Source organism: Nannobrachium achirus (genome assembly GCF_963921795.1).
Source record: "Nannobrachium achirus genome assembly, chromosome: 1".
Lineage (NCBI taxonomy): Eukaryota > Metazoa > Chordata > Actinopteri > Myctophiformes > Myctophidae > Nannobrachium > Nannobrachium achirus.
This window is the reverse complement of record NC_137810.1, coordinates 57,367,951-57,392,767: the sequence shown is the minus strand read 5'-3', so window position 1 is coordinate 57,392,767 and position 24,817 is coordinate 57,367,951. Positions and strand designations below refer to the sequence as shown.

General features: G+C 41.1%; 3 protein-coding genes across 3 annotated transcripts in view; 2 read left to right on the top strand and 1 right to left on the bottom strand.

Annotated features, from left to right (window-relative positions):
* Positions 1–6,144: 6,144 nt before the first annotated feature.
* Positions 6,145–7,232, top strand: LOC308288885 (rho GTPase-activating protein 11A-like; the record flags this gene model as incomplete). Its single annotated transcript, XM_080730360.1, has 1 exon — positions 6,145–7,232. The coding sequence occupies exon 1, from the start codon at positions 6,192–6,194 to the stop codon at positions 7,230–7,232; it is 1,041 nt and encodes a 346-aa protein (XP_080586486.1). The 5' UTR covers positions 6,145–6,191.
* A 3,007-nt stretch (positions 7,233–10,239) lies between these two features.
* Positions 10,240–15,746, bottom strand: dio1 (iodothyronine deiodinase 1). The gene is made up of 4 exons (XM_080732348.1): positions 15,308–15,746; positions 14,080–14,223; positions 13,010–13,209; positions 10,240–10,572 (listed from the first exon to the last, which is right to left on the bottom strand). Exons 1-4 carry the CDS (start codon positions 15,642–15,644, stop codon positions 10,507–10,509), a joined length of 747 nt encoding a protein of 248 aa, XP_080588474.1. The 5' UTR covers positions 15,645–15,746; the 3' UTR covers positions 10,240–10,506.
* A 3,336-nt stretch (positions 15,747–19,082) lies between these two features.
* glis1b (GLIS family zinc finger 1b) overlaps positions 19,083–24,817 on the top strand; it is a gene marked incomplete at both ends in the record, with an annotated part of 148,515 nt that continues 142,780 nt past the window's right edge. The window contains one exon of the mRNA XM_080730349.1: positions 19,083–19,371. Coding sequence (XP_080586475.1) covers positions 19,083–19,371 — 289 coding nt within the window. The remainder of the gene's footprint in view (positions 19,372–24,817) is intronic.

Here is a 24,817-nt window from a genome sequence, read left to right as displayed (position 1 = left end):
GGGTGGTTCCACAGGTAGTGGCTAGCAACCAGCATGCTGCTGCCTCCTGTCCTCTGCCCCTGCCGGCCTCCAGATGAGATGAGAAGAACTCTTGAACATGAGGGAGACCAGCAAACGTGAAACCCACTCTGTGGGCTGCGCTGAACTTGCAGGGATCCAAGCTGAAGGAGATGGATAGGGTGTTTCTGTAAAATAAGGCACTTGAGAAGTTTGGGCACTCGAGAAAGTTGTGTGTATTTCTTAACTCTTTTTGAGGAGGTTATAACTACACTGTAGAGATAAAATGGTAGATTTGTATGTAGTCTAAATTGGATTTTTCCGTTTTGGAATTCTTCTCAAATTTGTCTGAACAGAACAATTAATATTGTTAAAGACAACTTTCGCTTTTCACACAGTAATCTGTCCAGGCCAATCTGTGTCAAAGTAAATTACCTTGGTGAGCTTTTGTATGAGAAAATGTGGATCTATTGAGCCTGGGGGAGTTAATTTACTTTTGGAAAAACAATGCCATCACCTGACATAAACAGGCATCAGACCATCAGTGCTTCTATTTCTGTTGTATGGATGACAGTCTTTGGAAACCTATGAAGCACACGTTTAGATCATTTCTCATTTTGACCACCAGGTAGCAGTGTTGTTTAAGCCACTTTCTTCCATAAGCAGTCTTACTGTATATTCCTTCAAACACTGTCAACACAACTCACAATCTCTTCCACTGATTTTTTTCCCCCCGTCGAATTGACAGAAGAGTGATACTTGTTGCTTTTGGATTCCTTATATATTTAACATTTCAGTTCTTCAGGTGTCAAGTATGGTAGTCAGCAGTAACACTCAAATCAAGGTATAGTTCCACTAGTCTAAGGTATATTTCACTAGTCTAATATGTCACTCCCATACTCTGGCCTCAGCAAACCATCAGACAGATATTTTTCTACAATTGATATTTAAAATCTTCATTTACTGGAATGAAGAGCTTTGCATAGCTTATATTTCACCCTAAAGTCAAAGATAAGAAAGTAAAGAGATGAAGCTTGATATATGATTATCATATAATATGCATTTTTTTATTACACAAGATGGGTATAACAAACTTAACTGCTAATTAAAAACGTAAAAGGTAAAAAAGAATCTTCAAACTAAATATTTAATAATACTCAATGTGCAAAATAAATAACACATACTATTTACAAACAAAAGATCGTGAAAGCATACTTTCTGTACAAAATAACATGACTATACTGATAATTTAAAACAAAAGATGAAAGCATTACAGTAAAATAACAAGACTATCGGATCTCGCAGTGGTGTCCGATACAAACTTAAACAAAAATATCTAACCTGTGTACTGAAGTAAATAGTTACCGTAACTCAAATACAGGTATTCCACAGTGCAAATTACAAAGTACATTCTCTTTTTAATACCAATACATTGGCTGTATTTATACAGAATATCGCAAGAAATGTAAAGAAACAAACAAAACACAAAAACACTTTCAGAAAGAGTGAAAAAAGCAGATCAAAAGCCCCCAATGCATTGTAGTGCAACGCGTTGTGAGCTTATAGATCAGCTATTTTCACTAAGTTCGGAGATTCAGACAACCTTTATCGTTGGCAGGATCCAGGTCTCTTGCTGGCGACAGGTGTTTTAGTATCAATGTCCAGCCCTTTCTCCTCTACAATACGTAAATATCTTGCTAATTAAAACCACATGAATAAAGCAGTCATGTCTCACCACAACTAAGACAGTTACTAGTTACATATTATGTTTTCAAACAATGTAAGTGACGAAATGTTCTAAATAATTATTCATTTGATAACTAGGCCTACAACTCAACATTTTATCACAATATGGTATCCTTGTTTGAAATAAATTAAAATAAAAACAAGGATAATATTTACATTTAATTTTTAGTTGAGGTGGGGGGTCCCTGGAACTAAATATTTTGAGATGGGGGGTCCGTGGCCAAATACATATCATTTTTGGGGGTCCTTCACATCACATGAAAAGGTTTGAGCATCACTGACATAGAAACGGTTTGTTTTTCAAAAAACCTTAGAAGGATTTGAAATATTCAAATACCTTTCACGATCACAAGCTTGTACTGTATATCTGCTATTTTTCAATAGTTAAAGCACAAAATAATGAGTAATAATGCGTTCCCAGTCTAAATGGGAACGCAGTCTAAACATTCATGGGGGGCCCGCAGGGAATACTTGTACCCAGGGGCAGGCCCAGAATTTGGTGTGACACCCCTGTATATACTGTATGAACGTTTTGCAACTCACCTTCCTCCTCCGGACCATCCTACAGTTGCACATCCTCCTGTTGGAGATGTAATCCTCATCGATCTGTTGGAGAAAAGGTAGTGGTTTGTAACTTGAGCTGATTTCCATCATAGATTAAACTAAATAAACTTCAGACATAGTTTTAAGTGGAGGTTAATTTAGTGGTGGTAAATATACACAAACCAAATCACTGACGAATCAGTTTAATTCAACTGGCAACACGGTTTTAAACTATTTTTCCAGACAAACTCATGGATGCTTTTCTCTGCTTACAGCTTAACCATATTAACTAAATTCAAAAACACAACAAATGGTGTTTGGGGCAAGCAATCAATCGGCAGAGAGATTTAAAGCAGATTTAACGAAACCTTAATTTTCTTCAAAGATGGATGACTGGTCTAACTTGACTTATCTCTCAAGAGCAGATTTCTTTTTTTCCTATTGTAGAGATCTGTATCTGTAGTAAAGGTGGTGTTTGGCTGATGGTAATCTCTCAAGACAGACTCTGATAGCTATTGCCTGACTGCAAGCGTCAGACTTTTCACACAGCTCGAAACGCATCGCTTCACGTTGCGCATCGAGCTTGCAGATCTGCTATTTTTGATACTTCCATGTGACATGTATTATGATCAAGTAGGGTATATATGTGTGTGTGTGTGTGTGTGTGTGTGTGTGTGTGTGTGTGTGTGTGTGTGTGTGTGTGTGTGCCTGCAAAAGGAAATCTTATCCTGTGTTTCTTAATCTAAAAAGAGGGTTCTGCCTAGCAGTATTTTTCTTTTCTTTTTTACAAAATGCTTTGATAAATGTATAAATGAAACTTAGCCAGGGGCCATATGCTCCTTCAGGTGGAAAAGGTTCAGGCATGTACAGTAGTATGGATGCTTCCCGGGCGTCTCCCTGGGGTGCTGCTCTGGGCATGTCCCACTGATAGGAGACTGTGGAGAAGACACAACCAGATGAGAGGATCATATCCCCACGCTGGCCTTGGGAACCCCAGGATAAAGTGGCTAATCGTGCCAGGAAAAAGGACGTCTGGAACTTGATGGAACTGTTCCCCTCAACCCGACTCCAGATAAGCGGGTGAAGATGGATGGATAGAACATTATACAGTTGGTTATTTGCACAGTAAAATCACCGTTCATTTGTCCGTTTGTAACTCTGAGAGTGAAAGATTTTAAGTGAGTCCATTGGTTAGATCTCTAGGGGTCCTTGAGGCTTGAAGGGGTCCCCAGTACAATATAGTATAAAATCAGCTCATTCAAAATAGCTGATGTACAAGCTCACAACGTGTCATCTGACAATAAATGTGAGAAATCTCTGTGAGTATGTTGTGAGTATGTGCCCCCGCTGCCGTGCGTATCTCGAGAACTGTCACTTTCTCAGCAATGTTGTCTTTCCTGAGGTCCTGGCAATATAAATGTATATCAAATTTCAGGCCTTTGGTCTGAAAAAGAGATCTCCATATGGGCATGAAAGGGCACAGACAGATACAGATATCTCTACTCCATATACGGGCATAAAAGGGACACAGAAAGACAGATACAGAGATCTCTATATATGGGCATAAAATGGACACAGACAGACAGACAGACAGACAGACAGACAGACAGACACATATCTCCATATATGGGTATAAATGGACACAGGCAAACAGATACAGAGATCTCCATATACGGGCATAAAAGGGACACAGACACAGATACTGTGTCCATTTATGCTCATATATGGAGATATCTGTATCTGTCTGTCTGTGTCTATTCTATGCCCATATATGGAGATCTCAGGCAAACAGATGGTCAAAACGGGCCCTATGACAACAGGTATAATGGGGTTTGCATTAAATTGTGGGGCATTCATTCCCTATACAGACAGACAGATATCTCCATATATGGGCATACATTTACATAGGCAAAAAGATAGACATCTCCATATATGGGCATAAAGGGGACACAGACAGATACAGAGATCTCCATATATGGGCATAAAATGGACGCAGACAGACAGATATCTCCATATATGGGCATAAAACATAAAATGGACGCAGACAGATACATATATCTCCATATATGGGCATAAATGGATAGAGGCAAACAGATGGTAAAAACGGGTCCTATGACAAAAGGTATAATGGGGTTTGCATTAAATTGTGGGGCATTCATTCTCTATACAGACAGACAGATATTTCCATATATGGGCATAAATGGACACAGGCAAACAGATACAGAGATCTCCATATATTGGCATGAAATGGACGCAGACAGACACATACAGATATCTCCATATATGGGCATAAATGGACAAAGGCAAACATATGGTCAAAACGGGTCCTATGACAACAGGTATAAATGGGTTTGCATTAAATTGTGGGGCATTCATTCATTCCCTATACAGACAAATAGCCTACAGATATCACATCTCCATTCCATATATGGGCATAAATGGACACAGGCAAACAAATACAGAGATCTCCATATACGGGCATAAAAGGGACACAGACAGACAGATACAGAGATCTCCATATATGGGCATAAAATGGATGCAGACAGATACATAAAGATATCTCCATATATGGGCATAAATGGACACAGACAAACAGATGGTCAAAACGGGTCTTATGACAACAGGTATAAATGGGTTTGCATTAAATTGTGGGGCATTCATTCCCTATACAGACAGACAGATACAGATATCTCCATATATGGGCAAATCTCTGCCCATGTATCTGTCTGTCTGTATGATAACATTTTATGATAAAAATGGACGCAGACAGACAGCTATCTCCATATATGGGCATGAATGGACACAGATGGTCAAATTGGGTCTTTCTAGTATTATTAGTATTATTAAAAGACATGTTAACATACCGTTTCTCCATTGTCTCTGGTAACATCGTTGGTGTTGATGATAACTCAAACTTGAAGTAGTAGTGCCCACTGATAATATAAAACATCATCTACTATTCTGGAGACACACTTGTTAATGTTGTCTGATTGTTTCATTTGACAGCTAACCCGTACAAGCTCACAGTGCATCGCACCTGTTTGGAGATCTGCCGTTGTGTTCTCGGCGCAGAGTTGACGCAATGTTTGTTTTTAAAACGCGGCGAGCAAAGTCGCTCTGTGATTGGACCGGGTGCTCAAGGACGGGAGCAGATGTACAAGCTCGCAGCGCCCCACATAATGTGACTCCTTCTGAGTTTGTAGATCTTCTGTTCTCGGTGCACGACTCACGAGACAACGTAAACATGTCACCTTCACGTCGCGTGGGTAGTTGATAGGTAGCTGAATATCATCAGTACTCCATATGTGGAGATATTCCCATATTTGGAGATACGCGACGCAGGCAAATCGCAATCATGCATGAAAACCAGACGCGCATGTGCAGAATTTTCCTGCTTTGCGAGCAGCGCGGGGCGTGGTTTGCCAGCGTCACCATGGCAACGGAGCAGAGCGGGCAGCGGGGGGCGTGGTTTGCCGGCGTCACCAGGGCAACGCAGCAGCGGGGTTTACCTGGAGCTGTGCTGTGGTGTGATTCCAAATAACGCGGCAAGCGCATCTAGCTGCTGACGTCACAGGTAAACGTCAAACGGAGCTGTACACAAACATGACGTCAGTACACAAACGGGCGCTATATAAAGGGTCATGATGTGTCAGTATTTGCCAGACCCATGAAATGGGTAGGCCTACATAAGCAAATGTCGGTCTGTCTGTCCGGGTTTTCTATATAAAGGGTATATATGATGATGACATGATGATGACATGCCTACAAAAGGCATGATGTCATAAATGATGATGACAGACAGGGGGTCTGGCACAACCAGGTTGACCTGGTCTAGTTAAATAAACAGAGCGACTTTCAACTGACAGCAGGACATCACGGAAGACAGCAGAGCAGAGAACATTAAAATGTGTATCTCAATGGCAGAACGTGGGATAACCAAGCAGCTTTCAAAGTATGGAATAATCATCAAAGACGATGATGCACAAAAGAAGAAGAAGACAACAAGGTGGAGAGTTAAGGCACAGAAAAAGTCATCCTGGAGCAGCAAGTCGAAGGTTTTCAGAGTACCTCTCGAGAGTCTACCTCAGCATAACACTGAACATGGGGATGTGCCGAGGTTTGTGGTGGACGCATGTTCGATGCTGCTGCAGCAGCACTCTGACAAAGAGGGCCTGTTCAGAAAGGCAGGTTCTAATGCCAAGCGGGACGCACTTAAGGTCAACCTGGATAAGGGTGATGAGGAGTGTCTGTCCGAGGCCAATCCCCATAATGTGGCCAGCCTGGTGAAGGAGTTCTTCAGGGAGCTGCCAGAAGCTGTCTTGCCCACCCGGCTGCATGAGGCCTTTCTGCAGGCACAGCAACTGACCAGCCAGGCAGACCGCACCGCCGCCACAATGCTGCTGACCTGCCTACTGCCTGACAGAAACATCAAGCTGCTGAGCTACTTCTTTGACTTTCTCCACAGTGTGTCCGAGAGGAGCGCAGAGAACAAGATGGACAGCAGCAACCTGTCTGTGGTCCTGACTCCCAACCTCCTTCCATCTGGAGGATTGGCAACAGGGAATAATATGGACGCCACAGACAAAGTGCTCAAGCTGCAGACAGCAGTCATCCAATGTTTCATCGACAACGCCCACGACTTCGGTGTGTTACCAACACAGTGGGGAACAGTGGATAATGTTCTGGCCACGTTGGTCAGTGAGGCCACTCAGGCCAGCAATATGTTGCCTCCTCAAGACAGCGAGAAGAGAACCCAACAACAGAGAGACGAAAGGCCCGTGGGACAGAGAAGGAAGAAACTCGCAAGATTTGGAAGTTGGATTCAATCTCAGATCCTTGAGATTAACAAGGTATTCACGTGCTGTGTGAGCCACCAGGAGAGCACCGTCTACGGATTACATAATAACGTACAGTTGCTTTCGTACAGGAAGCTAGTCCAAGAGTGAGTATCCTGTCAAGGCCCTCTTGATCCTCATCAGAGTGGGACCGTTCTGGGTGGCTACTTTTGTGATGAGGCCTCATTCTCCAGGCGTGTTGCATTGGAGGCACGCGCACAGCACAGCTTTCTGGGAAGGCTGACCCCCAACCGGAGGCTTGGATACTATGATGGCAGGCTCAGGAGTATAGTTGCTCTGGAGGCTCAAAGATCCCCAGTTGAATGAGGTCTGGAGGAAACTTACGTCACACTGGGGCGTCAGCAGGTTCTCTTTGGATGCACTGAAGTACTTTGAGTCTACAGAGATGAGTGGTACAGTATAGGATGACAGTAGGCATGCAACAGATGATTAAACGGTAACCGTAAAAGTTAGCACCTAAACATTGTGGGCAACTCATTGTTAAATTGGCAATTCTTTGCAAAATGTAAAAACATGAAGAATTTGGAAAATAGTCTTAAGTAATGTAAAGTAAACATGATCTGAACAGGCTTGAACATTTAAGGCCTAATATACTTATTATACACTTGCAACACATTGCTACAAAACCTGTGATCAGCCAGTCACTAGGGGCATAAACAAGTAGTTGAAGGGTATATTTAGGTCTGCTATGATGTACCATGGATGTTCAAATCCTGTATGCTTTACATTATTTCAGACCATTTTCCAAATTCTTTATATTTTTGCATTTTGCAAAGAATTGCCAATTTAACACTGAGGTGCCCACAACGTTTAGGTGCTAACTTTTACGGTTACCGTTCAATCAACTGTTGCATGCCTATTGTCGTCCTTTACCGTCCCACTCATCTCTGTAGACTCAAAGTACTTCAGTGCATCCGAAGAGAACCTGCTGATGCCCCCCAGCGTGACGTAAGCTTCCTCCGGACCTCATTCAGCTGGGGATCTTTGAGCCTCCAGAGCTGAGAGAATGAGGCCTCACTCTCTGTAGAGTCAAAGTACTTCAGTGTATATGTGTGTATATATGTGTATACTGTATATATATAGTATTATTTATATCATTTTAAAATGTATTTTTGCCTTTCTCTTTATTAAAAATAAAACTACAATTCTGGAGTCAGTGAATTTTTCACATTAATATCCTATAACATAATGTAAGATCTAAGGTACAAGCAATTTATGCTGTTATTGTAATAGAACTAGGGTAGACTAGAATTTAAAAAGATGTTCCAAGCTTAACTTCTTTGATAAAAACATCAAGTTATGATTCACTGTTTAGTCTACCACTAGTGAGGAGTGCATGTTATGATATGAAGGTCTCAGCATAATGATCTATATTTAATACAGGTTTTATTTCAGGCCGAGGCAATTGATCATATATCATTGATCTCTGGTCTCCTTGAAGTCATTAACCAGCTCAGCATGACATTTTCCAGTATTTGCTGGTATCATTCTCTACTATAATTGTGTACCGGTATATAAGTTTCCAAAGTGACATTTCTGTTCTAATGGAGGACTGTATTTCTTCCAATTACAACAGTGGCAATTTCTAAACCATAATAATACAATATGTATTTTAGTTTTCAGGCCAAGGACCCCTTAGTTGAGAGAGAGATGAAGCAGGGACCCCCACAACCTTATGCACAATCATCAGTGTATTTTAGATTCATGTCAATTTGTGTTTTCAGATATTTAACCACTTGAACCGTCAATACTTAATACATTTGACCTTTTACTCAGTACTTAGTCTTCTCTTTTTACCCTCTAGTGTACACCAAACATCTTTGCCGAAAATAGCTATTTTTGGCTACAGTTCTCAGAATATGGACACTAGGGTTCAAGTTGTTGATATAAAAAGGATTGGAAGATTTGGAGGACCCCCTGTAGTAACTCTGAGGACCCCCTTGGGGTCCCAGACCCCCTGTTGAAGACCCCTGGTTTACTGGAGTCCTTTTCCCCTCTAACAAGCTCAGTATTATTAGTTAACAGTGCCCTCTGGTGGGTTGATATGGACATGCTTTTGCTTGACTGTGCATAACTTTAGTCCTGGGTTTCTAGAAGGTGACATACTGTACCCGTTGCCTGTTCTGGTTCACATTCCCATAGCTTCTTGATTGGCTCCGCAGCAGATTTGAGTGGGAAATACACATTCAAATCCATTGCCAGGCGAATCAAATTAAGCTTTGAACCATAATAGGAAACAGGTATGCCACCTTCTGGAAACCTGGTACTACAGTTATGCACAGTATTAGGCCTAAAGTAAAATAGTAAAATTAAGATTGACATTCATTGTGTCGGTTACAGAAAATATCTTGATTTTAGGTTGTATCAGTTTATAGCAGTCATAGAACAAAGTATAAACTAGCCGCTACACTGTCTATGTTGCTTTAGGAACCTGGTTTACGCTTCATATAAGCCAGCGGCACACGCCGGAAATAGCTGATCTACAAGCTCGCGGCGAGTCGAATCCTTCACACATTGTGAGCTTGTACATCTGCCATTTTCAGAACTTGACACCGTCGACAGTCATACGACAGAGCATAAACAAGGCATGAGTGGCTCCAGTGAATTGGCTGGCTGATGGCCACAGCCAGGATGCGGCCTGCTGGCTGGGCAAGGGCCAAACACACCATTTAGGCCACTTTACAGCATGTTATGTAACACCACCAACTTGATCTGTTTCCTGCTGTAGCCACGAGTTACCGTCCTGTGATTTGTAAACTATTTGATGTTGTTAATGCATAATTTACTTTGTGTAGTGTATTTGTGTGGCTAGGAGACAGGCAAACTATTTTTGTTTGTCAATTTAAAGAATCACCTATAATATTATTACAATAATAGGCCAATGTTGGCCATTCCATGCCAATTATTTTCTTATAAAGGTAACCCGTTCAACATTACTCTCAAATGACAAACACGAAGGGGTTTCGAATAAATATTTTAGCATGTTAGTTGGTTTACACGCATACTGCATAGTACATACACAAGCAGAAAACATGATACAGACATAATACATACATTAACATTTGATCTAAGCAATCAATGAAACACATTTCCCGTATTGTCATGGATTTTATATAGGCTACTTTATTTCTGATATACTTTGCAGGTTGTTAACACATACGGGTACATGTACATGCATATTGTGTACTACTAAAACATGTCAAACGTGTCTATAAATGCTCCAACACAATTCAGCTGAGGGCATACTTTTAATTCATTAACTATCAAATTACAGTGACCATAGGTTTACATTGTAACCATCATTTAAAAAAGCAGCCTCATGTTAAATTATTTCAGACCATTCAAACAGACAATGGGACAAGTACTACTTTATCTTCTCCAGGACCAAACGCACCTCCTTGGGACTGTAGTTCCAGGGTCCCATACCACCCTAGTGAACACAGAAATAAAACAACACATGACTCATAGAGAAAGGGTCATAGGAAATACTTGGAAACGTAAGCTGATAAACAGCCACAAAGGGGCTGGGTGCTAAACTAAAGGTAATCAACAATAAAAAGAGAAAAAAGTCTGCACACCAATTTGGCTGTTCCCAGTATATGGTTTTTACTTTGGTAACGTTTCGAGCCAGATGGGTCTTCTTCAGACCAGGTCTGAAGTGTGCATGGCCTTTATGGCTGTTTATCAGCTTATGTTTCCATGTAATGTTTTTTGGACACAGCACTCCTAAATTCCCTTAAGATTGAGGACGACCATTTTGAATGGAGGTCTGAAGAGCTATCTGGCTCGAAACGTTACCAAAGTAAAAACCAAATACTGGGAACAGCAAAATTGGTGTGCAGACTTTTTTCTCTTTTTATCATAGGAAATACTTAACAAGTATTTAATCATCAATTTGTCATTCATTTAATAATTTACTGTGTAAAAGGCCACCCACATAAAAGAATGATAAATATAAAGATAACTATACTGTATTTAGTTTTAAAATGTGTTTTAACTGGAGCGGATGGGGAAGTCCAGTCCACACCACAACTATAATGACAATGTCAGTGGTGAACTAATAGCTGGGACCATTTTAAAAGCAGTTTAACGATTGATAGAAACGCTGACAGCCAATCAAAATTCATCCACATTTACAGGGTGCAACTGTTCTTCAATGTGGATGCTCAATTGCTCATATGATTAACATTAAAGTTAGCAAGTTTATAGCTATCATTTTTGGTGTGTATATCCCAAAACTGAATTGCACAAATCTATACATTATCTCAGGAAATACATTTTTAATTACACTATAAACAAAGCAATATTACAATCAAGTGCTCTAACAAGAAAAGACCGTTTTGACAATGTAAGGGCATGTTATAACAGGGTTATGCTTCCATTTACTCTTTCATCCAATAATAATATTTTTGAATAAAAGATTAAGTGGATATATCATTTCAAAATATATCTTCAGTGTCCTGTGTCATGGTATGAGATTGCATGCAACGGAGAAATCAATTCAAACTACTGGCTCCATTCCAGAAATTCCATTAGAGAGCTGTGTTGTGTTCTTTAAGGGCTGCTGTTAGCATGCTTGCATAACAACATGCACGCCAGTTACCTCTTCAACAGAATAGGCATTAGAATTGGCTCTATAAAGGTTGGTTACATAACTCTTAGATAAGCTTTTGTTCAACAGTTTTGAGAAACTCCTTAGGGATGGATATTTCGCTGGCGAGTTCTCACAAGCTCTACATTTGCCAAGTACAATAAATGTTTATTTTATTTTATTTTATTCTGTACTTGGTTTGTCCCAAATGGGAAAGGAGGCTGCAGTACGTTACAAAACACGGTGAAAGAAAGCTCACAGACAAAGAATATAAGACGTCAAATGAACATAAGGACATAAGTTCAGAAAATGACCACGGAAATTGGAACCTACTACGAGTAGGTGCTGATTCGTAGGTGCTACGAGTGTGCTGATTGAACATCTTCAATCAACACAACATTAATTATCTAAAACTATTAAAATCACTGATACTAAACAGTGTTCCCGCCATGGTAACAGCCACTTGCTGAAACAATGCCCGACATCACTGACTGACATCACTGACTGAGTCTGACATCACGGAACACCATATATGGGCATAAACGGGTGAAACAGTCTGCATGCTGACATCACTGATATTAAACAGTGTCGCCACCATGGTAACAGCCGCATGCTGAAACAAAGGCCAAATCATGTCTGTCTGACATGATGAAAGAAGTAACCAGATTTGGACATCCCTGACTGATATCACTACAGTGCCCAAATTTGGAGATGACATCACAGACTGGCCTGGCCACAGAACACCATATATGGGCATAAAAGAGAGCCAGACAGACAGGGATAAGAGATCTCCATATTGTATGGGCATGAAAGGGACACAGACAGACAGACAGACGGATACAACGGGTATTGCACAACTGGACGTCAATGGTGACTATTCTGCCCAACGGTCACTGGTCTGGGTTCTCCAACATTACTTAAGAGACTCCTCAGGGACATTCAGTCCCTCATATCGTCGTTGTCCGATGAAAACCTTGTATGTCCAAAACCGTTAGTTTTGCATTTATCATTTTAAAAATGACTTAAACTAGTGAAAACAGCCGATCTGCAAGCACACAACGCCTCGCACCGCGAGGCGTTGTGTGCTTCAAGTGCTTGTAGATCTGCTGTTTTCACTACTTTTGTGTCACAGCCTTGTATGATGAAGCAGGGCTTTACTTTGCGAAAGAACGTACACATTTGAAACTTGGAGATACAAGGATATACTGTGCACACCCCCGGGCACAGGACTATAGTAGAGATATTAACTTACACAGCAGTAAAGCGGTATACTGACCTTATAAATGACTTTCCCAGCCTGCAGCACATACAGCCTCTCAGGTATGGCACCATACTTGGTAGTGGTGATGTTGGTCATTTCATCCACTACCACTGGACACAGAGGATCCTTCTGGACCAGAACCTTGGCAGCAGACAGCCTCTCGTCCAGACACTGGTGTTGGTTGATGTCAACGTTGTTGGCAAATGCCCAACCATCTGAGAGCAATATAGAATTGACCAGCATGACATTATGAAAATGACTGCAGATTGATATCACAGATAAAGCTTTTGAAAACCAGAAGCATTTGCTATGTGCTTGTTCAAGATTTTACTCATAAACAATCTGAAAATGATAACCAGGCCTACGTGATTATGACACACTGAAGAGGGCATCAATGCATGTCATTTTACACAGCTGAAAGAAGCCAGATCTTAGTTAATAGGCCCCATTGTACTGTACCATACAGATTGGTTGGAATAACATTTTATTTAAAAACTTCAGGACACATGGCTTTATTTTTTAGCCCATATTTGGTCATGCACATATATGGGCATGTTTTGACATAACATTGTTGACTATCATGCAGAGGTCTCGATATATGGGTAACTGGTCCGATATACATCACTGGCCATATGGCCATGGGCGAGGTCGCATGTCGCCCTGTCCTGAGGCGTCTTACTAGTAGGAATACAAGAAAGGTGGGCACTACTGACATCTGGGCACCATATTTGTTGGACGACTGGGCACCTGGACATCTGGCCACTAGAGACATGTCCCCACATATCCCTATAGTGCCCAGTTGTCCAGGTGCTCACATGTCTCTAGTGCCCAGATGGTTTTGGTGCTCACTGCTCAGATATCCGTAGACTAGTGCCCAGTTAGTTTTGGTGCCCATCTGACCTGTTATCTCTTAGAATGACAGCATATTTAAATGGACACAGTCCACTGGTTTAGGCCAAGAGGTCGAAACTCAGAAGTTACTTTAATATCAATACTGTGAGTGTGAGTGACACATGACAGGTGAGACAGAGTGGGTCTTTCCAGTCTGCTGAAAGTGCCCAATGGTTTGGTTCCATTTCACTCACCTGTCGAATGCGCTTCAATGATGTAAATTACAAGAAAGTCCGCCACGTCCCTGAAGTCACGGACGAGCTGTTTGAACTCGTCCAGTTTGAACAGAAACGGGGGTCAGGTGCAACTTCCAAAGCTCAACACCAACGGTCTGTTGTCTGACAAAGGAAAACACACATCAACAGTGACCAGGAGCGTCACAAAGGGTAGGAAAGTGGGACTGAGTTACCAGGGCCCAAAACTGGAGGGGCCCTAGTAACTTTAGCTATTGAAAAATAGCAGATACACAAGCTCACAGCGCGGCACCGAGTGCCGCGCTGCGAGCTTGTAGATCTGCTATTTTTGAAAAGTCGTGAAAATGTGTGCAAATCTTTGAATATGTGTTTTTTAAGCGGACATTTGTAACTCAAATTTTGCTTCCGGGGGGGGGGGGTCCCTGGAACTAAATATTTTGAGATGGGGGTCCGTGGCCAAATTCATATCATTTTGGGGGTCCTTCACATGAAAAAGTTTGAGCATCACTGACATGGAAACATGGGTTTCTTGCACACTTTTTCACAATTTTTCAAAAATAGCAGATCTACAAGCTGGCACTCGGTGCCACGCCGTGAGCTTGTATATCTGCTATTTTTCAATAGTTAATTCATAGGGGGCCCACAGTGAATCCTTGTACCCAGGGCCCAGAATTTGGTGTGACGCCCCTGACAGTGACACCACTTCAAATAACATGATATCATCACCACTGTTAATTTAACTCTGAGTCTGAGAGTGTAGGACAAAATGGACCCATTAATTTCAGAAAAGTGCTATTTTGTAAATGAATTTTTATGGGGTAAAAAAGTAAATTTACTCAAGTACTGTACTTAAGTACAATTTTGAGGTATTTGTACTTTACTTGAGTATTTCCAAATTCCAATACATTTACTCCACTATACATCTCGGATCAAAATATTGTACTTTTAACATTTTTTTGGAAAACTTTTTTTTTCTTCTTTTTTTTGATTGTCAATACAAATCCTGCACATACACAATTGAATACCTGACATACTGGGACATTAATGACTACTTTTTTTGTACTTTAAGTACATTTTTATACCAATAGGCTACTTTTGTACTTTTACTCAAGTAGGCTAGCCTGCATTTTGAATTTAGGTATTTTACTTTTTATTTCTACATTGCAGTATTGATACTTTATCAGTACCTTTTCCACCAATGGCAAAAAGAAAAAGAAAGAAAAATCACCTTTCATGAAGTTGAAGATGGTTGACTTATCTCCCTCTAAAGTCACAACAGGTGTGTTGGGGGCCTCTGAGCCCAAGAAGGCCTCTTGGCCCAGGTTGAGCCACAGGTTTCCGACCATCGTCTTCAAGAAGGTAAAGGACGAGAACGTGGGTCCCCAGTCTTCATACTTAAACTGTGGGTTATGGGGCATCGTGGTCCTCTCAGCCGCTTTAATGGTGATCTTCTTGACGAGGCTGGGTGAAATGAAACGTAACACTGCCAGAACGCTGACACCCAGTATTCCATTGAAGCCCATGCATATTGAGATCAGATACATCCGCAGTTTCTGTAAAATCATGTTTGCTGCGTCTGTCGCACGGTGCTCCAAATGGCCAAAACACAGCGACCACCACGAGCTGGACTTTGCACAGCGATCACCACCGATCAGATGTCCAGCAGACAGCAGTCCAAACTATTTCCGCCGTGGGAAAAACCCTGGTCTGGTCATATAACTCATGTGGGTCTGGTCAGGTGGGTGACGCGTGGGTTTACCGTAATATGGGAAATGTACGCACGTAGGCTACGTTTTAAAATGTTAAAAAATGCTTTTGTCAACTGTTTTTATTATTATACATGTTTGTATGTCTGTAGCCTAGTTGCAGTAAATTGTAGCAATGAATGTGAACTGCGAAGCACAGTATTTCAACATCTATTATTCTAGGGGAAATGTAGAGAAGCCTATAGTCTACATTCTTTTGATCAGGCTAAATAGGTCTACATTATGCTCAATGCAGTCCACTAGATGGTGGCAGAGATTAGAGAACAACATTCAACTCTTGACGGAGCTTGGAATCAACGCTCAAATATAAATGGATGGAGGAAAATAGGTAGGCTATACATTTTTCTTGCAATATGCTACTTCTGTGGACTTGAGTCCTGTTTTAATTCAGGTGAACCTTGAATTGTAATTCAACTTGAACGCACCCTAGCTGGCCTGTAAAACTGTTTAAAATATAGCTCAATATATATCCTATCCTATGTAATAATAACTAACGATATATTCATTATGTTTATAGGATGAATGCCTATTTTAACCATTTCAACGACGCTACAGACCTATACTGTGAAATAAATGGCATATAGGCCTAGGCTAAAGCAAACAAAACAGCGAAAACCAAAACTTACAAAAATAAATCTAGTTTTGCGTTAATTAGCAAGACTACCCAGCTGCAAATTAGGCCTGCTGGAGATAATAGGCTTGGCTACTTTAACAAATAAAACGTAGGCTATAACATACATTCCTATATATGGCCCAATCCTTCCACAGTGGTTTTATTTTTTATTTATTTATTTTATTCTATTTCTTCTGTCGGAATGGCTATTTTTAAAGTGTTTTAATGGGCAGGCTACCCGTCATATTTGCTCGCCACTTACCGTGCTTGAATATAGTGAACATAACTCAGTTATTCAGGCCTGGCCTGGGCCTATTAGGTCTACCACGTTTCGGGTTTACAGAGGCTGATATAAGCCTTAGAGGACAACTTTAGTTTTTTCCAACAAGGGTTCATATTTTAGATTGTAATTAAAGAATATAAAAGATGAGTGTTAAAATCATTTAATTTACTTCTTTCTATTGTTTTAGAGATTCTTATTTAGGTGGTTGGGGGCATGTGTACAAGTGGCTAAACATGTCATTTTACACAGAATAAGCCCATTCCCAAGATAAAACACAACCTTTCATGGTTGGATGTGACTTATGGGGGCTAGAAGTGTTACTGTAAATAGCAATAAAGAAACTGCTGGCTTATTGTGTCTAAAAAGACATATTTAGACACTTGTACACATGCCCCCATGCGTACGCATGCCCCACATTTTAGCACGGTAAACGCAATAAAACAATAGAACGAAGCAAATGAAAACATTTTAACACTCACTTTTTCTTTTCTCTGATTACAATCTAAAATATGAACCCTTGTTGTAAAAAACTAAAGTTGTCCTTTAAATGTATCTGTAATTTATAGGCCAGTCCTTTGTGTATCCTATGTGTGTCCAGAAACACTATTGCGTTGTGTAGCCTATATTGGTGGTTCTCAAACCTTTTAGCCCATGGGCTAAAATATCTGCTATTTTCTCATGATGACCCAACTAGAGAAAATACTTTTAATACTTTTTAAACATTTTGTTTTCTTTCTTATTTATGGAATTAGATTTTTCTAATTAGCCTTCTTCATAACTTCAAATCATTGCATTTTTTTTAAATCATGAACAATTTAGCTTTTTTGGTAATGTTTTTTTTTTTTTAAGATGTTTTAAAATAATAATAAAAAATAAAAATGTATATCCTATGGAAACAAAAGATTAAGGGACCTATACAAATATGTCCGCGACCCACGAAATTGGTCCCGATCCAGTACCACTGTTGGGAAACAGAGGCCTAGCTATATCATCATAATCTACAAATCTGGTCCCCCCCCCACCCCCAACACCCCCCGCCCCCTCGTAATTACTTTGGCACCTGTCCACGATGGGCTGTTGCTATTGCGCAAAGTCAACATCTCCACAGCGCTCCGTGGGCTAAACGGCATGCAGCCTGCAGTGCAGCGTGCGTAAACTAAAGCAAGCGGGTCCTCAGTTCTCGATCGATATACTACGGTATTCACAAACAGTCAAACATCCTCCCAGAATCCGATCCCCTGGACACTGACTGCCTGACAGCACCTCATTGGAGAGGAGAGACGCTCTAGTGTTCAAACGCTGCCAAGTCAGTGGACCTATCGGATGTCAATCAGAAGCAGCCGGAGAGACGCGCGTCCTTTCGGGATGCTGGGGACGACAGATGAGGAGGATGCTGCTGATTGTTATTGATTACACTCATCAATGTTTTTCTTCGTTTATTCCCTCGTCGTTTGGAAAAGAATGCTGACGTAGCTACACGTGTAGCGTAGCAGCCTGCATTCATCTTGTGTTTTTCGCTGCTCGTCATTGTTTCATAAAGGTAGGTGTTGTCAGATCATCTCAGATGACACAGATGTTTATTGAATATTGCTTTCTTTTATCAGTAGCCAAGTTGATGACGATGATGATGATCATGTGTGCGAGTGCGACCTGTCCATTTGCCAACGTTGCTGCTGCAAAACATTTAATTGTTGATATTTAGCCTCCAGGCTATAATAAGCCGATTTGTAGTGGTGGGAAAAAACTACTCAAAAGTAGCAATACCACAATATGCAAATAGGCTACTCTGTTACAAGTAAAAGTCCTGTGTTTAAAATGTTACTTGAGTAAAAGTACAAAAGCAGCCTATTGGCATCAAAAGTAAAAACTACTGAAATGTTTGAAAATAGCAGATCTTCGCATGCGAGGCGTTGTGAGCTTGTAGATTGGCTATTATTTCAAATAGCCTTAGGTATAAAAATGGGGCTTAAGTGGTTAGTGGTTTTATAATATAATAATTTACATCTGCAAAGTAACTAAAGTTTTCAAATAATTGTAGTGGAGTAGTAAAATATTTTCTTCAAAGATGTAGTGGAGTAGAAGTAAAATGATTGAAAATTGGAAATAGGCTACTCTAGTCCTACCTCAAAATTGTACTTAGGCTAAGTGGCCTACTAACAGTACCTGAGTAATTGAGTAAATGTACTTATTTACTTTACACCACTGGTGATCTGTCTTTGCTTAAGCTTTTTTCCCCCTTTTTTCTTCCTCTTGTGTTCAGGTAATGTGAGCTGGACTTTCACACTCTCCCCAGAGCCGCAGTGGTATCAAATCAATGCAGAACTCCCCTGCACTGTTCGGGATGGTCAGCCACTGTCAGACCCCGACCTTCACGGACTTCACGGGCTTGACGCTCTCCATGTACAGCAGCAAGACGGACATCTGTGCAGCGAGACGCGTCGTCGCCGGCAACGATGGCTTTGGATCCCTGCAGCAGAACTGCCGGAGCCCGCATCACAACCCGGCTCACATGCAGTGCGCCAGTCCAAAGCGACCCGGCGCGTCCGAGGAGCAGCGCTATGGCGCTCAAGAAAAAGCGCATCTGACAGCCAAGACTCCACGCACGTGCTTTTCTGTCGCACCCGGGCAAGGTAAGCTGAACCTTTACGCACAGAGGCGTCGATTGGGTATGGCAAGCTATGGCAGCTGCCATACCTTAGCTACAAGCGGGAAATAATAAAATGCACTTTTCATTGTACCTGTTGCTAAGGTATGGCAACATGTTGCCATACCTTAGCCTTTTCTGAACTGACGCCGCTGTTTACGCATGGCCTATGCCCAAAAAGTCACAATCAACAAGGCTACTTGTGAATTCCTATACTCAGTCTATGGCCCAAAAATAGCAACTGAATAGCAATATTGCATTCATTCAATGGTGAATGTCGTCTGTCTATTACTATTAGCACTTATATGCTGAGCGTTTACATCATGGGAAATCCTACAGTTGCTGTGGGAAATGGCTAAAATAAACCACCCAAACAGCAGTTGTTGAAGTGTGACCGATTAGGAGAAGGATTACGCTAAGCATTTTGAGATTACTTGAGATGGAAATGCGTTCATGATCTGAAATTATACACTGACACACTGGTCCAGATGGCTGCCTGAGAGCCTCGTTTTGCTGTCTTTTGATGCAGCTGTATACTGTATATTTTGTTGACAGAATCCTGTTTGCAGTGGTGGATTAGGCTATGGTTAATTAGACCCAGAAGTCACTTTGGATGCTGAGGACAATTCATAAATAACACACAGCACAATCAAAGCCTTTTGCAGCACAGGAAGACCATGTGTACTAGTGATACATGTGCAATATAAGTGCCAAATAAGTGTGCACTTCCTATATGGGTGTCAACAGCACATGGCTGCGTTTAACTTTAAGGGAAGTTCATTGTGATGTCAGCTTATTTAGGAGATGCACACTTGGTGTTAAGTCAAGACCTCTCTGGTGGCCTGGCTTAATGGCATTGATAGATTACAATAAAATACATTAACACATTTGTAATTTATTTTGTCAGTTCGGGCTAATTAAACTACAGATTGTACATCAGAAACACATTTTGTTTCTTTAGTGAAATCCTCCCGGGTTGATGCCTAAGTTGTAGGACCTGCCAAAAAGCATCTTTTGACACGCATGGCTCATCAATAACTGCGTAAAACGTAAAAACAACAATTACATAGCTGAAATAAACACTGGCAGCCTCCACGAGTGGAGTGGAAACACGACCCACTGCTCGGGTGTATGTATGTCTTGTGTGGAAGCCTTACTCCTCATCCTGTTTAGACAGCATGTTGTTGTGAGCCGGGCGGACGTAATTACTGGGCCCATCCTAAATTATGATTAGACAGAACTGACTTTTATATTAGCAATCATCCTCACACAGCAAGAAGTGGGATCAACGGATTTGATTATTGTTTCTTCTGACTAAACGCAAAACATATGGCTGCCGAATGTGCGTCTGCATTTATGAGTTTTCTTGGAGCACAATTGTGCCCTCAGAACCCCCCCCCCCCCCCCCCCCACACACACACACCCCCCATCCCAGCATCCCCCCCAAACCAGAATGAATCGTCTCATTGTCTTTGGGATAAGTCTTTTGAACTCGCTCCGTAAATTGTGGGAAAGCGTGTTATGCCTTTGTGAATTTATGCTGTGTACATTAATATTGAGACAGTTTGTTTTACAGTTCCCTTCTGTCAGAAACGGTGTCAGAAAGACATACATTTGTTCATATTTCATCTTTTACAATTATGATTGCTGTCGCAATATAAATTAGAGTGATTTGATAATTGTGAATAGAACAATTGTGAATTCTTATTATTTTATATATATATATATATATATATATGTGTGTGTGTGTGTGTGTGTGTGTGTGTGCGTGTGTGTGTGTGTGTGTGTGTGTGTGTGTGTATATTCATACTTGTTCTCCATGAAGTTCATTTTAGATTTGAAGTTTTATTTTTACCAGTTAACATTAGTATATTGCAAATCAAATGCAATAATAACAAAAGTGTTGTTTGGTTTGGACAAAATATGTACTGCTAATATTTCCTTTGTCGCCCCCATAAATGCACGGCATAATGCTTGCCAGGTTACAGTGCATTTTGGTGAGTCTGGCCTCACCAGGTTTGTGTATCATACGCTTCATTTCAGGGAGATCACGTTCCGCACTCCTCTGCGGGGACAGAACGGGAGTTAAAAACCGCATTCTCCATAGCACTACTTTACATTCATACCGAAAAGGATTTGTTTAAAAATAACAGACTGTAATATTTGCTCTGGCGGATACACGACAACGGATGGAGAACGTATTACCTCAAAGCAAATGTATTACCGTTGACCTCTCTGTCGTTGCAAAATCGGAAACTTTATCCAGTGATAACTGCTGGCGAGAGGCAGATTTGTATCTGTTGCGCTGAGGATAGTAGCAGTGACGCACGGCAAACCATCATCAAGCATGTTCCCTGCACTTATTAATTGACCAATGGGACTGTAAACAATCTGATAGCAAGGATACAGTCATGACTGACATGATTTCTCAATAGAGATACTGTCTGTCTGTCTGTCTGTCTGTCTGTCTGTCTGTCTGTCTGTGTGTGTGTGTGTGTGTGTGTGTGTGTGTGTGTGTGTGTGTGTGTGTGTGTGTGTGTGTGTGTGTGTGTGTGTGTGTGTGTGTGTGTGTGTGTGTGTGTGTGTGTGTGTGTTTAGGGAGTGAGTGACGAGTAATGTAGTGAATGAGGGAGTGAATGAGTGATCGCTAGTAATCAGTGAGTTGGAGTGGAGGAGAGGACTGACTTTCTTCACCGAAGTGCATCGAGATAGAGCAGGCTCCCGCTCTCTGTTCAAAGATCTTTTAACACTGGGATTTATTTATTGGGGAAAACAGATATGATTGGCCAAAAATAGTACAACATGCAGATGAAACTAGGGCTGTCCGATATTGACAAAATCAAATATGATATTTCTGACCAAATAACTTGATAATGATATTGTGAAGACACTGTGTGGATGACTTAGTTCAACAGCTTAGATCACTTTTTACTATAAGAAAACAGCATTTAAAACCGGGAAAAAGCAATCCCAGATGACATCTCTCATGACAATATCAATATAATATCGATATATTGCCCGGCCCTAGTTGAAACCATTACATTTTACAGCCTCATATTCATTGTGCCATCTGTTCAGGGATAAGGATTACGTCTGTATCCTGACTGTTTGAGACCTGGATTACGTCCGAGTTAGATTTTAACCACTTAAACTGTTATTTTAAGCTTTAACTATTGAAAAATAGCAGATATACAAGCTCACAGCGCGGCACCGAGTGCCGCGCTGCGAGCTTATAGATCTGCTATTTTTGAAAAAAAGAAAAGAAAAGAAAAATGTGTTCAAGTCTTTGAATATCTTTGACCCCATCTGTGACCCGACTTCTAAATCCTTAGAGTTTTTTCACAAGTGAGTGAGCACCAGGTGTTTATGTTTGGAAACCCCTGTATGCACCGTTGCTCTTAGTGAAAGCCAACAGTGGTTGATCATCTTTACACTGTGAGCCCACTGTACTATAAATATCTGTGCCCACCAAGCAAAGAAAATATTTTACTTGCAAAGAAAAACACTTTACCCACTCGGAAAAAAAAAGAATATCACGTTTGAATGGAGTGTGTACTCTAGTATCATTTGATACCTTACTAAAGTTTCTTCTGGCTGGGAGCGTCTGGCGAGGAGTCTATGAGCTTATTTGAGGAAAATGTATGAATTAGAGGAGTGTGCTGTAGTCCCACGCTCTCGTTCTCTGATAAATCCAGAGGCCTGTGTGTGTGTGTGTGTGTGTGTGTGTGTGTGTGTGTGTGTGTGTGTGTGTGTGTGTGTGTGTGTTGATTCAGCCTGTGAAAAGATGAGTAATGGACTCAAGAAGAGTAAGTCCTTATGGCTACTAGTAGCATGTCTTTTGTTACTTCCTGTAGTTCTTAGCAGGCATGAATGTTATACATCTGCATGGGCACTCGTGCACGCGCGCACACACACGCACACGCACACACACACACACACACACACACGCACACGCACACACACACACACACACACACACACACACACACACACACATACACACGCACACGCACACGCACAGAAGAGCAAACACGAGTACAGCAGAATGCATACACTTCGGCCATTGTGCGTTGGCATTGGCAACCATGTTGAATTCCCTCAAAGTGACTTAGTTTCCTGTGTTTTCCCCAGCAGCATTTGTAGACGTCAGCCTGCGGGGTGATAATCTGACCATTATGAGAAACAACCAGACATTACTGCCCCGCTTTAAGGCACTACTGTGTCATAAGTGTTTAACGACCTCTTGCCAGTAGCTTGTGATTACCTTTGGTTGTACGTGCTTATACAAGCATATTAAATGAATTTGTAGTGGTTGGCTGTTTCCGCCTTGTAGTTCTTTTGAGAGTTTAGTTATTGTCTTCACCAGGCCAAACTAAGGCGTGGCCAAGACTATGTTTTCGCCCCCGTCCGTTCCGTGTGTCAGTCCTTGTGTGTCATTTCGTGTGTGTGTGTGTGTGTGTGTGTGTGTGTGTGTGTGTGTGTGTGTGTGTGTGTGTGTGTGTGTGTGTGTGTGTGCAGCTAATCTCTGGCACCGTTGGACTAGCGCAAAACTGTTTCGTGATCAGTAGCGCTTTGGGGGCCGGACGTGACCGGACGTTGTGTGGCCGGAAATATTTCCCCACATGCACCGCACTATTCATATGGATATATAGCCTACTTTAACACCTAGGTTTCCAGCTGTGACTGCATGTGCATGTGTCAATGTGTGTGTGTCCTCATGCATGGTTCCATATTACTGTGGTATTTAGTGTTTGAGATTCGTTCAAGGCAAACTTTGTTTCTCTAGACTACTGCAACGCTGTATTTTCTAAATGAATTAAAAGAAAGTAGAACATAAAATCTTAAGTAACAATGCAAATGTAATTAAGACTAGAAAACTATTGTTTTCCCACCATTAGATCTGCTGACATCCTTTCTATCTAAATAGCCTCTAGAGGCGCGTGCACGCGCGTGCATGCACGTGACGTCAATAAATGACCGTCCGCCCGGGAAAAAAAATCCCAAAGCACCACTGGTCGTGATGCAGCTCGTCGTGAACTTTTAGATCTACTATTTATTTGTGCATTTTACCCATACTGACATGCCCAAAATAGGGATGCACAAGTTGAATGTGGTTAAAGACGAGAAAGGTTCAGAAAAGGAGAATTATACCCTTGCTATGGAAAAAAGGCATGAAATTCTTGCACATATAACGTTTTCACAATATCCTTAGTAAAAATATTTTTTATATTTCTGCACAGTTTTGGGAGGGGGACGGGGTAACTCCAATGGTTCATTTAACGTTGTATTGTTTTCTTTCTTTCTTTTATTTAGATTTACAGATTTCTCAGTTTCAGCTTTGACTTTGATTCATGTACAGATCATTTGACTTATTCACTGCTTTTAACTGAACCAGTTAAATAAACACTGCATTCTTGTTTTTATTGATCTCT